The following is a 15,310-nucleotide window of genomic DNA, read 5'->3' as shown; positions in this document are numbered from 1 at the left end:
TGGGAATTCCAGAACACTTCTTTGTGCTCGTGTGGAACTTGTACATCCATCAAGAGTCAGGAAAGGCGTGCCTGAAAAATAAGCGATTTGAGCCACGCTCACAGCAATGGATTAATTTACACAGACTCGGAGAGGATGGGGAGAAAGGGAGGCAGAAAGAATGTTTTTGAACAAGCTATCTTGACCCTTTAATTACAGATAGAATTATTTTCACAAAATACTTATACAGGCTAACTCCAGGCTAGGACATCTATCGATTAATTTATAGCTGGCCTATAGTTTCTTATATATGACTAATAGTCATGATTTCCTTAAACTTTTCTTACATAAAAGTCTTTCTGGTTTTTTTTTTTTTGGTATCTTGAAGCAATTTGTAAATTTGCAAATTATTACTCAACTGCCTTAAATCAAAGGTATTTCTGCCAAATTCTAGAAGCCATTATTAAGCAAAGATATTTAAAGATGAAGCTCTTGTTTCTCAGTGTATTTTCTATCAGGGTCAGTACACTTTTTTTAATTTAAAGAGAACATTTATTGTCTTTAAAGGGACAAAAACAAAATAAAGACACAGGCACATCCTCTGACTGAGGGAGGCTTTTAGCATGAGGATTCAGTCAGGACGCTAACTAAATAAGCATGGAACAAAAGGAACTGTCACAAAGTTATGATTGGTGGCAGATCAATACATCACAGTTACAGGTGGGACTACAGAAGCTGGAACAGGACCACAGTTAGGACCAGTGTTAAGTAGAAGAACTTACAAGATTGGTCCAGGGCCTTCCGACTAAGGTGAGCAGGGCATGACTAATAGGGCATGACTCATGACGATGTGACTCTCTTCACTGTCCCCAGTAAGGTGATTGTCATCAAGGACACACTCAAGCAAGTCCCTAAGAGCAATTGTCCCTTGTGGGATTGACTGGAGAGGGTTGAGGTAATCTACTTTCCAAATGTACTTTGCCTGAGGAAAAGATTATGTGTAACTTTGGTTAATGATCAGAAGCAATTCAGTGGATGCACAATCTATGTGAGGATCTGCAAATGGATTTTGTGCTCTCACTGCTGCCCACAGCCTTCTGTAAACTAGGGTGTTCAGAATTTAAGCTCTAATACACTCCCTCCTCTGATCATGGATTATATTATAATATTAGCAATTCTTTGATCACACAGGCTGGTGTGGTTCTTCCACGTGGACTTGGCTGTACTTGTAGGTCAATACACTTTTGAAGACAGTGTTTCCATCACTCTAACCCTTCCCAAAAATTCTGTGCTCTTCATTTTACACTCTGTCAAAATGCCAGCTTCTGCATTGTTGAGGCACTCAAATTATGCTCTTTGAGTTTGGGGAACAAAAAGTAGTCTGAAAGGGCAAGGTTAGGGGTGCCGAGGGGGTAGGGTAGTAAGGCTTCCCAATACAATTCTCATATGAAAGCCCACTCTTCCTCACTCTAGAATGAGTAGGTGTGTTGTGATGGGAGGAAAAAATTCCTTGGTACAACTTTCCTGTTTTTTTCTCACTGTGTTCTGCTTTAAACAACATTTTCTGCTTTTTCATTTAGGTTCTCATAATTGTTCCAATGGCTATGCAGAACTCAGGCAATATTCATAATTAAAGGATTTATTAGGAAACTTAATAGGTTACAATTAAGGTGAGAAATGCTCAGGATGCAAACATTCAGTCCGAACATGCTACCGGTTCCTTTAGGGCTGTAACAATGTCCAACAGGCGTGCCACCCAGCTGCGAGCCTCAGCCGGAAGGAAGCTCAAGCTCCTTGGGGTCAGTGAACCCAGAGACACCCCCTTCACAGCCTGCTGCCTGCTCCAAAGCACTGCTTTACTTGCTCTGTGGGCGGTGAAGTTCACCACTGTCTCGTGCTTGCTCTGGCTCCTGGGTCTGCTGCTTTTCATGCTCCTCTACCACTCCTTAGATGTCAAAGCTGCCTCTGAAACGAGGAGGGTCCCGGTACAGGGATCTTGTGGTCCAGAGGACATGCTCCAGCCTCAGCTTTTGCTGGTAGTGGTGTTCCTCCCTCCTGCTTCTCACAGAGTTCGTTTTATGCACAGCAGGATGGCAATCCAGTGCACCCTGTTAACAATCAGTCACAAGTGAACCCTATCAGTGTTTTCTCCGACCTTCTTACCCAGATGCTTGCAGGAAAAGGCTGCTTGGTGGGTGTTACAGGGACTTTGGCTACAAGAGCTGTACCAATGTTCAGTTTTTATAAAACTTCTTCATAATAAGCCTCCATGATTATCTTGTGTCATTCAAGAAAATCTACCAAGGTCACTCCTGTGGCATCACTACAAACAGCTGCCCTAACTTCCCGAGCTGGCCTCGCTGTCTGGAATGTAACTATGGGCCAGCATGTGGCCGTGGGATGCCCTGTTTTCATGGACTCCTTTTTGAAGGCACTCTAATTAGATGAAGACAAGTGTCCTACTGAGAGGACATGTCTGCAGCTTCCACCAATCGCAGAGACACGTCTACGCATGCTTTGTTTGGAAGAAATGTGTGCATGTATGGCCTGAAGCCCCCATAGCAATATTTTTTTACTTACCTTCATGATATCCTCCAATAAAACTTTTTACTTTTATTTTAACAGAGCACACATCTTTCGTCTTTGACATTTTTTTGGTGTTCAAAGTGGATTATTTTTGGAGGCTGCTGACATCGTGAACGTGGGTTCCTGAGAGCAGCAGAGTCCCTTGGGCTCCCCACCGTCCTGATTCCCAGGAGTCAGCCCAGGTAAAAAGCCTCTTAGATTGAGCTTCATTTCTGGCGCTGTCACATTCTGGGATTATTGTTGGATTTCTTTTGTGCTTTCATTTTCAGTACGTTGGTAGTAAACATTTTGACAGGTTTGTTGACAAAATAAATCTGATCAGACTGGCATTGTGATGTTCCTAGTCTTGATAGTTTGACCATGGGAAAATCAAAGTCTCAGCCCATTAGATTGGAACTCTTCTTTTTCCTTAAAGTGTACATTTTGAGTTTCAGCATGCATTTACGTTTCAGTGCACACTGAGGTTTCAGTACACATACAATTTTTAATACCATGTGTGTTTACTATTCATCTTTATTTTCAATTTATTTTGTAACTAGATGGGGAATACTAGGTCTGGAGACTCAGGAGGGCAACTTGAGGCATTCTGGCCTCTGCGATGAATGAATGGCCACTTTGAAACTTGTACCTGCTTGCTTTGGGAATGCTGGCATGCCTTTACTAAAAGTGATCTAGAAAATCAACAGCCACTTCTCTGCAGGAGCTACCATGTCAGATCTCTGGTCTACTTATTCAAACTGGTCCAATATGTCTGTTCCTTTGCCAGCTGCTAATTTTTTATATTATTCCCTAATTTTTCATTCTTATAATATTCCATTTGAACTTTCCTCTATTTTCTGGAAGAAACTGATTCTGAATACAAAGCCCATTCTTAAAATGCCCTTTAAACTCTATCCTATAAACTTCCAGATGGCTCCAGAGGAACCTTTCTGATCTCAGTATATCTTCTGTAAACATTCCCAAAATTGTATGAGGACTCTTATAAAACTGCTGTAGAATTTGTGATCCTTATTGAAGCTTGCCAGTCCAAGTTGCCAGGTTTATGTCAAGTAGTCCACCTGTTAACAGTGCCAAGATGAATAAATTGATAGCCTTAAAAACTATAACAATTACAGTTTCCCAACCAATTCAAATCCTTTGGAGACACTAAGCCTGGTACTTGTAATTCGTTCAAGAAACCATGGCATTGGAGAACAGGATACTGTAAGTGAAAGAACAATCAAACGAAAAAGTCTAAACAAGAGACCCATCATTAAAATATAGAATAAAGGGACTCTGGGGATACAACAGGGGCCTTCATTTTAATGATACTGAATTCACAAGGGAAAATTACCACATATATTTATAGAGAACTATAAAAACAAAACTTTTCCCAATAGCATAAGCTAGGTATTATATGAATTATACTTTCTTTGAGGGGAAAAAAAGTAATTTTTATTAGTTTCAGAATGACAAGAAATAAAAGGTTCATGGGTTGAAAAAATGTTATATTCTGATATGACAGCTAAATCCCTACCACTGAAAACAACTGGAGGAAAAAGTATTTTAAGTCAGGCTTACGTTAAGGCCTTAGAAACTCCCCTTAGAATAGTCTGATAATTATCTCAGTCAAAATATCAATCACATTATTGTTCCTAGATTTTCAGTAGCCTCGAATTTTCATCTTTTACTCTCTACCGTCCCTTTGGACGATACACATTTACTCGTACTGATCTCATTGGTACCCATTTTCACTATCATTGACACCCCAAGAACTAATATTTATTTGCTTTCACTTAGGAAACCAACAATGTGTAGGGACATTCATGTTTTAAAGGTTAACTGAGTCTTCCACTTATTTTTCTCAAATACTTTGTGCTGATGTACCAAAACCAAACCAAAATTGCTGTCGAGTCAATTCCAACTGAGGTTGACCCCACAGAACAGGGTAGAGCTGCAGCCCTCTGATTTGAAAAAAAATGAATCCAAATTATTATAGTATTTAGATTACTTATTTTCTAGTTTGTTCCACTTCCCACCAGGCTTGCCTTGAGTATAATACAATGTTATTACAACACAGCAGCTGATGGCCATAAAGTTTCTAAATAAAATTCTACCACTCTCCACAACAAATGAACATTATAATTCTTTGATCATAACTATTTGAATTTAACTAAAACAACTTGACTTCTTGCAGAAAGTAAGGGGAGAATGACCTGGCAGATGAGGCAGCTAAAGAAATAAATTTCCCAAATTAATTTATTGGTGGCTCTAATTTTCATGAACTAACTTTAAGAAGACGTTTATAACACCAATAGTGATCTCAAATAAGAAATTGGCACTTGGAAAAAGGCTCAATTGCTTACCGAGAAAATAATAAAAACTAGGAGGAAAATATTTGTATCATATCTTTCAGAATACCGAGGTTAGTATTGGATAAACCAATTTCTTTATGTTAGAGAGAAAAAGATATCCTAATATTTAGGTTTACTAATGTAAATAATTTTTGCCACTTGAAGAGTAAGGCTTCAAATCAGTACAAAATGGTCCAGTCATGGCCGACAGAAACAAGGGCAGTGTATGTATTTGCATAACCATCATATGCCTTGAGTTGACTTCCAGAAAGGTGGCAAGCTAGGCAGACATAAACAGATCTTCTACAACAAAGACATGAAAGACCAAATGAAATAGATATAATCATCATGGAAACTTAAGCTTCAATGTGAGAGAAGTGCATGGAACATGGACTAGGAGAAGCAGCTGAACAAAAGTGCCCAGAGCGGATACACAGGGGTGACTTGTTGGTGGCTTACCATGAACATTTTGCAAGCAGCAGTTAGTCCAGACAGCAGCTTGACTGCACACATGTACACTGGTGGCTAGTGGTACTTGCTGTTGGTTATTTGTGTTTCTTTTACTCCTGCACCTCCCCTTGTCCTACCAAATAAGAGAACTGTACTCTACCAAGTAACTGTACCCATATGTCCCAGCCATACCTGTACCTCCTGCAGCCACACCTACCAGATAAAGGCTACTCCCTACTTCTATACCACTTGGTCAATGTCTCAGAGACAACTGACAATTTCAGTTCACATATTAAAGATGACAGAGTGGCTCGAATAATAGTGAGTAAATTACAATGCCAGACCTATCCAGGGAAGAAATGACATTAGAATTACCTGATAAGGAATTCAAGAATGGAATTTAGCTTCCTTCAATAGATTGAGAGAAAGATCAAGTAAGATGCAGACAAAATCAAGAAAAACACAGAAAAAACTTTGGAAGAATTCATGAAAACACTTCAAGGACAAACTGACAAAATAAATGAAAAGTTAGAAACCATGTAAAAACAGCAAATAGCCAGGAGATTGATACTAAGATTTTGGTAATAGATGGGACAAAGGAGTGGAATTGAATCAATGGATGGACAAATTGGTGAGATTGAAGACAAATCTCTCCACATTAATGTGTTAGAAGAATAATAACACAGGATGAAAAAATCCTAAGAAAGCTTAAGAATTATGTAGGACACCATCAAGGAAAAATAAGTTACCTGTCAAGGGGAACCAATAAGAATAAGCTCTGGTTTCTCAGTAGAAACCACACAGACAAAACAGCAATAGGATGACATATATAAAATTCTGAAATTAAAAATAAATTGCCAACCAAGGACCATATTGTTGTTGTTAGGTGTCTTCAAATCAGTTCAAGTTCTTTGGACAGATGAACAATAATAGTAGACAACAACCTGAAATTAACATACATGACAACACTACCTGAAGTCAACCCAGATATAGAAGTATTCAAAGTAAAACATAGCTACAAGACTGAAAATGGAGAATCAGACTATCAATTTGTAGCAAAGATAATTTCAAAGTAAATAGAGGTTACAGTGTCATTACCAAAAACAAACAAGCAAACAAAAAACAAACCAAACTCACTGCCATGCCGTCAATCCTGACTCACAGAGACACTCTGAGACAGGGTGGAACTGCCCCTGTGCGTTTCTGAGGCTAACTCTTTACAGGAGTAGAAAGCCCTGTCTTTCTGCCAAGGTGCTAGCCAATACACCACCAAGGTTCCTTAGTGTCGTTACAGAACTACCAAATGTAGAGCAAGTCAAGTAGACTTCAAGATAGGACAGACACTGTCTTAAACTTGGGAAGAAATTAATAAATTATAGGGTAACCACAAAGAAAATGAATGTACATCATCAAAAGAAAAAATGGGAAGGAAAATAACTGGTTAGAGAATAAACAAATGTTAACGTTGGTGAAGAGGAGGACAATATATAATGAGAGAGAGGTTGGTATATATTGATGGAGGTAAGCGGAAGACTCTGGGAGGTTTTCAAGTCTTAAAGGCAACCAAGGTAAATACTGTTTATACAAGAACCCTGCACCAGTGGTAGGATAATCAGCCATTTAAGATCAGAAGGGCAGCATTTACCAAGGACAAAGTTCAGAAGGTGGGAAAGAAGGAGGAATGGGAAAAGGAAAAGCAGGGAGAAAGCGGCAAAGTGAAGGTACATTGAAGGGATTGCAGTGGGTGAGTTGGAACAAAATATGTATGAATTGTTGGGTGTAAGACTGCTGTTCTATAAACCTTCATCTAACGCACAATAAAGTGTTTTAAGTAATGGAAGAGGCAGGGGAAGGTAGCGGGAAGTTTGCAAAAATTAAAAGCAACAAAGGCAAATATTATTATATAGACAATCCTGCAATAACTGTGATCTTGGATAGATTCTCAGGCTGAACAAATGTAGGAGAAAGAGTGGGAGTATACCCATGCATGTATACAGATTGACAGAGGATATTTGTATAGTTGTATTTACCTTTGCTACAAATGCCTGTGAATTTGGTGAAGAATACAGGGTGTAAAGTTATGAAAATATGTTAGACACAGCTAAACACCTTGAAGGAGTAAGTTGCTGGGCCTGGGGAATTAGCACCATTGTTTTAGGAGATGCCCAGTATAAGTGGCATAACATAGTTCACAGGGACAGCATTCTACGTTCTACTTTGCTAAGTAAGTAGCAACTGGTGTCTTAAAAGTTCATGAATAGCCATCAAAGATATGACTATTGGACTCTCCCTATCTGGAAGAAAAAAGAATGGTGAAAATAGCCACATGGAAAACAATTAGTTCACTGGACAAATGAACCATGTGAACATCATTATGTTGAAGAGAAATTATTTGGTATGATTCTTCTATCCATGACTTTGTAACTCCCACCAAATGATTAGGTGGGATCATACAAATAAACCCAAACTCCCTGCCACCGAGTCTGTTCCCACTCTCGTGACCCTGTAGGACTGTGTAAAACTGCCCCTGTGAGTTTCTGAGCTGGCAAATCTTTATGGGACTAGTGAAATCACTAGTGAAATCACTTGATTGGTTTTGCACTTGAACTGGGTATATAAATGAGTCCTTTAAGAAATAGGAAAAGAGAGAATCCTTTGACAATGAAGAAAGAAGAATCACCACCAGACCATGTGTGAGATCCTTGTCTGAAGTGATGGAGGCAATAGAGGCACCAGTGGCTGCAGCCCTGAGATTATGAGCGAGAGCACATGAGTTGTGCCAAGACCATGAGGAAGTGTGGTGAGTTTCCTGGTCCACAGAATAAGACAGAGGTCAAGAGAGAACCTGGCTGAGAGGCTAAGGGCCAAAGAGAGGCATGCCTACCAGTGTGACTGAAAAGAGGTGTTGGGACAAAAGAGTTACCTCCTTAACATTTTGTAGCCTGTTAGATACCTTAATAAACCCCATAATTGTGCATATTTATTGTCTATGAATTCTCTTTGGTCACTGCAACCAATTATTACACCCAGCATAGACTTAGAGTGCTATGGGAGGGATGGCTGATATTAGAATAAGGTAATCAGGATGAGGGGTGGAGGCATGTATGACCTCTGCCTTGTGGCTATTGGCCTTGGGCCAGTATAGAGTTGTATTATCCTTCTCCTTTGTATAGCCAGAAGTCAGACTTGGCCCCTGAGGTAGTTAGTTTATTGTACCAACCTGGCCAATAAACACGTGGGGTTAATTGAAAGGCGTAGGGATAAACGGCTCAGTGAGCCACGCCTTTCTAGTTCTAGTGAAGCTGTTCCCTGCTTTAGCTGGCGAGGCTCAAATCCTTTAAGACATCCCTGAGGAAAAGCCACATGGACTTACCCCAGTGCAGCCCTGGGTGCTGGAGCAGCTGTGTGGAGACCCCTGCCAGCGCTGAGATGCTTACACATTCACTGACTCGGCTTTCCTCCTGCAGTCGGCATCATTGCGTCTGTTTTGTGAGATGGAGGAAGACTTTGTGGATGGGTATTGGGCATATGGGTTAATGTTGGACTTGTGGGCTTGGGCAGCACTGGGTTGGGATGTTTTCTTGATGTGCACTTACCTTTTATATAAAACTCATGAGATTCTGTGGATTTGTTTCTCTAAAGTGCCCAGACTAATACAGCCCCCATGCCATTTCCTGAGTAAGTTTCAACAACTTTGAGAGCAGACAAAGTAGGTGCCCAGCTACCACTGACTGATGTTTGTTTGGGCCATTATATATTGGATGATTTGTTTCCTTATACCTTCTACCCCTTCCTTTATCATTGTTTCAGACCATGTTGCACCTTCGGTAGCCACTCACAGTTTTATTACCCAAGTGGGTGCTCACAAAGGAGGATGGAGAATATCGTCTGTGGACTTCATTGTGGCAGTTCACCTTGGTGTTCCTGGAGACAACTGTCTTGAGACCCTGGGTTCAGAAACTCTTTTAACGTGTTGGGTCATGGCTAAAAATGTTTCATAACTTTGTCCCCTGTATGCTCTACTATTTTCATTTCAGTTAAAATCATAATAGAGATACTGCCAATTGCCCACTAGAAAGGATGTAAAATGTTAATTTCCACAACAATATATTCATGTTACTATTGTTTTCTTATTTTACTTTATTTTCTAATTTCACTATATATACACCTGGAAGTATGGGAGCCAAGAATGAAAAAACAAAAATACAAAAGCCAACCCTATAATTTATAATGTAAAGCTAATTCTGGTGTTCTATCAAATTGATTATACAAGACTTTGAACATATCCGTTTATAATTTATAACTTAGACAAAGGAAGGAATGAGAAGGAAAAGTCTGATCCAAATTATTCTTGTGATTTTCTTGTTGATGAGTGAGGAGATGAAAACATAGAAAATATCAGTTAGAGGAGTAAAGATGGTAAATAGAGCAAAATAAATCAAAGAATAAGTAGAATGATAAATGCAGGCAGACTTAATATGGGAATGAAAAAGGTTGGACAACTCCAATGTGTTCCATACAACTTATAAGACATATTACCAGAAAATTTCCTTTCACATTTTTAAGATTCCTGTTAAAATATCTCATTTCTGTCACTGAATTGCATACATAATTATAATAGAGATGACATTTCCCCCATTAACATTAATATGCATACTTTTTTTGTCTTTTAAATAGATTGTCTGAAGAAATGGATAATTCTCCCTCCAAAAAGCATCTAGTTAAAAAGCGGGTGAAAATACATCCTAATACAGTGATGGTAAAATATACTTCCCATTATCCCCAGCCTGGGGATAACGGATATGAAGAAATCAATGAAGACTACGGAAGTTTTATGGAAGAAAATCCAAAGAAAGGACTGCTACATGAAATGAAAAGAAAAGGAAGAAGTTTCTTTGGAACCATGGACACTCGACCCCCACCAAGAGAAGACGCAGAGACCAATGAGATTGGACAATTCCAGAGCTTTGCAGAAAAAAACATTTTTCAGTCCAGAAAAATGTGGATAGTGCTGTTTGGTTCTGCTTTGGCTCATGGATGTGTAGCTCTTCTTACCAGGCTTGTTTCTGATCGTTCTAGAGTTCCATCTTTAGAACTGATTTTCATCCGCTCTGTCTTACAGGTGTTGTCTGTGTTAGTTGTTTGTTATTATCAGGAGGCCCCCTTTGGACCCAGTGGATACAGATTACGACTCTTCTTTTATGGTGTGTGCAACGTCATCGCTATCACATGTGCTTACACCTCTTTTTCAATAGTTCCTCCCAGCAATGGAACCACTATGTGGAGAGCCACCACCACAGTCTTCAGTGCAGTTTTGGCTTTTTTACTTGTAGATGAGAAAATGGCTTATGTTGACATTGCTACAATTATTTGTAGCATCATAGGTGTTTGTTTTGTCATGATCCCCAACATTGTTGATGAAGAGAACTCTTTGTTAAATACCTGGAAAGAAGCTTTTGGGTACACTATGACTGTGATGGCTGGACTGACCACTGCTCTTTCCATGATAGTGTACAGATCCATCCGGGAGAAGATCAGCATGTGGACTGCCCTGTTTACCTTTGGCTGGACTGGGACAGTCTGGGGATTATCTACTATGTTCATTCTTCAAGAACCCATCATCCCACTAGACGGAGAGACCTGGAGTTACCTCATTGCTATATGTGTCTGCTCTACTGTAGCATTCTTAGGAGTGTATTATGCCTTGGACAAATTTCACCCAGCTTTGGTCAGCACAGTACAGCATCTAGAGATTGTGGTAGCGATGGTCTTGCAGCTTCTAGTGTTACAGATATTCCCTAGTAGCTATGATATCTTTGGAGGAGTAATCATCATGATTAGTGTTTTTGTGCTTGCTGGCTATAAACTTTATTGGAGGAATTTAAGAAGACAGGATTATCAGGAAATACTAGACTCGCCTATTAAATGAATACCTGATTATCATTATCCTGTTAATGTTCAAGTATTATATGTACACTGCCATTTAATGATAACCTATAAATGTCTTTTGTGTTGTATAACTGACAGAGTGCTATATAATATATAATTGCTATATACAGATAAAGATTTATTCTAGTCTACAGTAGTCACATAAATATTAAATATGTGAAATTTCATGGACCTAGTATCTTTACTTTTATTAATTAAAAAGGCAATTATGGTAAAAGGAGGTTAACTTTCATCACTAAAGAACAAGATTGAAAAAATAATAATAAATTTAAAAGAAAACCAAGACTGAAGGAATGGCCCCTTTCAGATGAAACTTTTCTTGTCCTGAAGTTCAAAGATGAGAAAAAAATCTTGTCCAATTTTTTACAAATGTTTAACAAAAAAAATCCTTCAGTATTAAAGTCTTCATTTGTGAAATGTAAACTATAAGGTGGGATGCTGACTACCAAACCTTGGGTTTGCTTAAGGGAACTTGAATCCAATCAAGAAAGGGAACAAGGTAAGAAACAGTGGTGCCCTAGCTTAGAAGAGGCAGGGGGTCCTTCCCTTGCTATGGTCACATATAGTACTCCATAAAAAATGGAGGTTGTATGATGACCAATTCTTTCCAGTCTACTTAGTCCAGGCCATTTTATAGCTGATAGTTGGTGAAGAAGCTACTTATCACCAGACATACAGCTCTCTTCTAAAACTGTCCTTGTCTTATTTTATGGCAAGTATAAATGTGCATTGTGGTAACAGTACTCTTTACCCCTGAAAGAGAAACTATTAGCCATCAGAACAAAGCAGAAAATTGATCTGACATAATATCCTAAGATTCTTTTCAAAGGGAATTTGCCAAATTCTTACTAATTTAGCTCAAACAAATGTTGAAATGGTTCTGATTATTAAGCTATTGTCTTTCAGTTCCCAGTTCATCCTCTGTGATGTTGTCATGGCTGTAATCAAACACTTTCCAATGTTAGCAACGTCTTAGTATGTTCTATCAATAGAAGGCATTAAGTGATAGACTCAAGGCAGGAAAAGGGGAGAAGGGAATTTTTTTTCTGTTGGTTTGTAATGCTAGCCCAGCAATAAGCCCTTTGCCCAGCAGCAGCAACTAGCCCCAGCCTTGAGCTTCTTTGGATGCCTCTTCCCCACCAAACCAGCTTCACCCATATGCTTTTCAGAGTTCACAGGATGGCATCGACAGACTGCAACCCTTCCTCAAGAGTCTGAGGAAATCCCAGCAGAGTTATTCCTTTGAGCTTCGGAGACCTGATAATCCAACCTCTTCTCCTTTGATACTAGCTGTAAGAGTGGCAGCTGTTCTTCGTAGCGATCATCTACAAGCTACCTCAGTTGCATTTTAGTCCGAAAGCTAAACCTTCCTGCTATAATATGCTGTAATTTTTGTTTTCTTGACTGATATGATTTGGGAAAATATTAACATTCAAACATTTCAGGATTAGACACTGAGTTCCAATAGAATCTATCCAATTTTTGGCACAAAGAAAAAAGTTGAGGGGGAACAAAAATGAACAGAGCCAGAATAACCTGTATTCAATACTACGAGGTCCAACGTAAGTGTAACTAATCCCAGACAGAGACAGAGAGAAAGGGTCCGGAAAATTTTTGAAGAAATACTGGCTAGTATTTTCTAAATTTGTTTAAAAAGAAAAAGCAACCCACAGATCCAGGATTTCCTAGATATGACAGGGAACCCCAAACAGGATAGATAAAATGAAAACCACACCAAAAGAACATCATACTTCACGGACTGATACAAGGGAAAAGTCCTAAGAGCAGCAGAGAAAAAAACATATGAAATATAGGGAAGCAGTGATAAACATGACAGGTAACCTGACATCAGAAATGAACCCTTTGATGGTTTCTCATTGCCTATAGGTCAACATTTTTATCTTATCACACACAATTTTCTATCACCTGGCTATTGCTTACATTCCAAGCTACTCCCTGCTCTAGCAATAATCTATTTCCCTTCATGCAAGCCACTCTACCAGGAAAACCTTGATTGACACAACCTTTTTACTCCTCTGTTTCTGTCTTAATGTCTCCATATATATTGTGGTTACTGTATTAGTAATTATCAGTTTAAATCTCATTCTCCAAAATGGGATTGAGCTCCTTTAAGATATATTGATCTTTATATTGTTAATACCTATTGTAGTACCTATCACAAAGTAAACCCTCAATAAATTTTTAAAAACAATTTATTAGGGGCTCATACAACTCTTATCACAGTCCATACATATACATACATCAATTGTATAAAGCACATCTGTACATTCTTTGCCCTAATCATTTTCTTTTTTTTTCTCTTTTCTTTTTTTACATTTTATTAGGGACTCATACAACTCTCATCACAATCCATACATATACATACATCAATTGTATAAAGCACATCCATACATTCCCTGCCCCAATCATTCTCAAAGCATTTGCTCTCCACTTAAGCCCTTTGCATCAGGTCCTCTTTTTTTTTTCCCCTCCCTCCCCGCTCCCCCCTCCCTCATGTGCCCTTGGTAATCGTTATTTTGTCATATCTTGCCCTATCCGGAGTCTCCCTTCCCCCACTTCCCTGCCGTCCCTCTCCCAGGAAGGAGGTTACATGTGGGTCCTTGTAATCAGTTCCCCCTTTCCAACCCACTCGCCCTCCACTCTCCCAGCATCGCCCCTCACACCCTTGGTCCTGAAGTTATCATCCACCCTAGATTCCCTGTGCCTCCAGCCCTCAATAAATTTTTGTTGAATGAATTCCCATGAAAAAACAGTTATCAAAATACACTAATTTTGATATTTCACAGTTTAACCTATGTTTAATTTGTTACTTCTTGATGTTAGGGTTCCCCACCCCCCCCACACACACATTCTTGTCTGGTGGTGATGTGAAACTAGACTATTTTCTATAGTCATTTCTCATATACCCTATCAATACCTTCTTGGGAAAGGCCATGAAACATGGAGACTCATTAAAAATAAATAAAATTACTTCTTGTCTTTCCAAGTTCTTTTGGGACTAATGATGTGAGTTATCTGAAGTTTTATTCCAGGACAGATTAGCTATTCAAATTCCAAGCTTCGCCTTCAGTCTATAGGTCATTAATCTTCATTGTTGCCTGATTCTGGCTTGTCCCTGGTCCATTCAGCATGAACCAGCAAAGTTGGTTCCTATTTTTGGTTTAATTCAGCTTAAAGAGAGGAAGAAGAGGCCACCTGTATATTGATGTTTGGAAGTTGAGGAGATAGAGTATGTGATAGGAAGTCTCTGTGACAGTTTCCCTTTTGAAAATATGGACTCTAGCCCTTTTAAGTATGTCATACTGGAATTTCATACATACTTTTCTGTCTAGCTACCCTTCCACTCCATCTATGCTTTGATTTTTTTTTTTACTTTAAACTTCTCTTTTCCATATGTAACTGGAGACTTTTTTTTTTAATGTTCCTGGAAAAAAATGTGTGAATGTAATCTCCCTGGATGAGGGAGATTAAAAAAGAAAAGTTAAGGAAACAAAATATTTAAGAAAACAAATCTTTTTGGGAAAAGGTGTATTTATGCTTTCATCCTCGTAGTCCTTGCATACATTGCTTATATAGGTAATATAGAGTAGTAGAAATAGGTCCTTCACAAGGATCAAAATCTTGTAGAGTTTAATGGACCATTCAAAATACACATTACCTTACAAAATAAAGCCCAATTTTGCGACTTCAAGATATTCTTCTGGGATTATCTTTCTCACTTCAGGTAGTGCTAAAGCTACTTAAAGGCAATGACTGAATTTCCCTTTATTATTTGTATTTAATCCTCCTCATCACACAAAATATGCAACTAGAATCAAGTACTTCACAGTGTGATTATGGGCAAGTCAAGCTAAACTCTGGACAATAATTTTTCCAGCTACAAAAATATATCAGCATATAAATGGATACGTGATAAGATGAATCAACACATGAGAAAGCCATGATAAAATATGCAGTTAGAGTAAATCTGAAGCTCCTTTGCATTCTTCACT

The 15,310-nt window shown here is 38.8% G+C and overlaps 1 protein-coding gene across 1 annotated transcript; it reads left to right on the top strand.

Moving 5' to 3' along the window:
• The first annotated feature begins 10,038 nt into the window (after nt 1-10,038).
• SLC35G2 (solute carrier family 35 member G2) lies at nt 10,039-11,316 on the top strand. Its single transcript, XM_075548848.1, has one exon. It carries the CDS (start codon nt 10,039-10,041, stop codon nt 11,275-11,277), a length of 1,239 nt encoding a protein of 412 aa, XP_075404963.1. The 3' UTR covers nt 11,278-11,316.
• Nucleotides 11,317-15,310: the final 3,994 nt, after the last annotated feature.

This window comes from Tenrec ecaudatus, chromosome 4, assembly GCF_050624435.1.
Source record: "Tenrec ecaudatus isolate mTenEca1 chromosome 4, mTenEca1.hap1, whole genome shotgun sequence".
NCBI classification, from domain to species: domain Eukaryota; kingdom Metazoa; phylum Chordata; class Mammalia; order Afrosoricida; family Tenrecidae; genus Tenrec; species Tenrec ecaudatus.
This window is presented reverse-complemented; position numbering and strand designations above follow the sequence as displayed.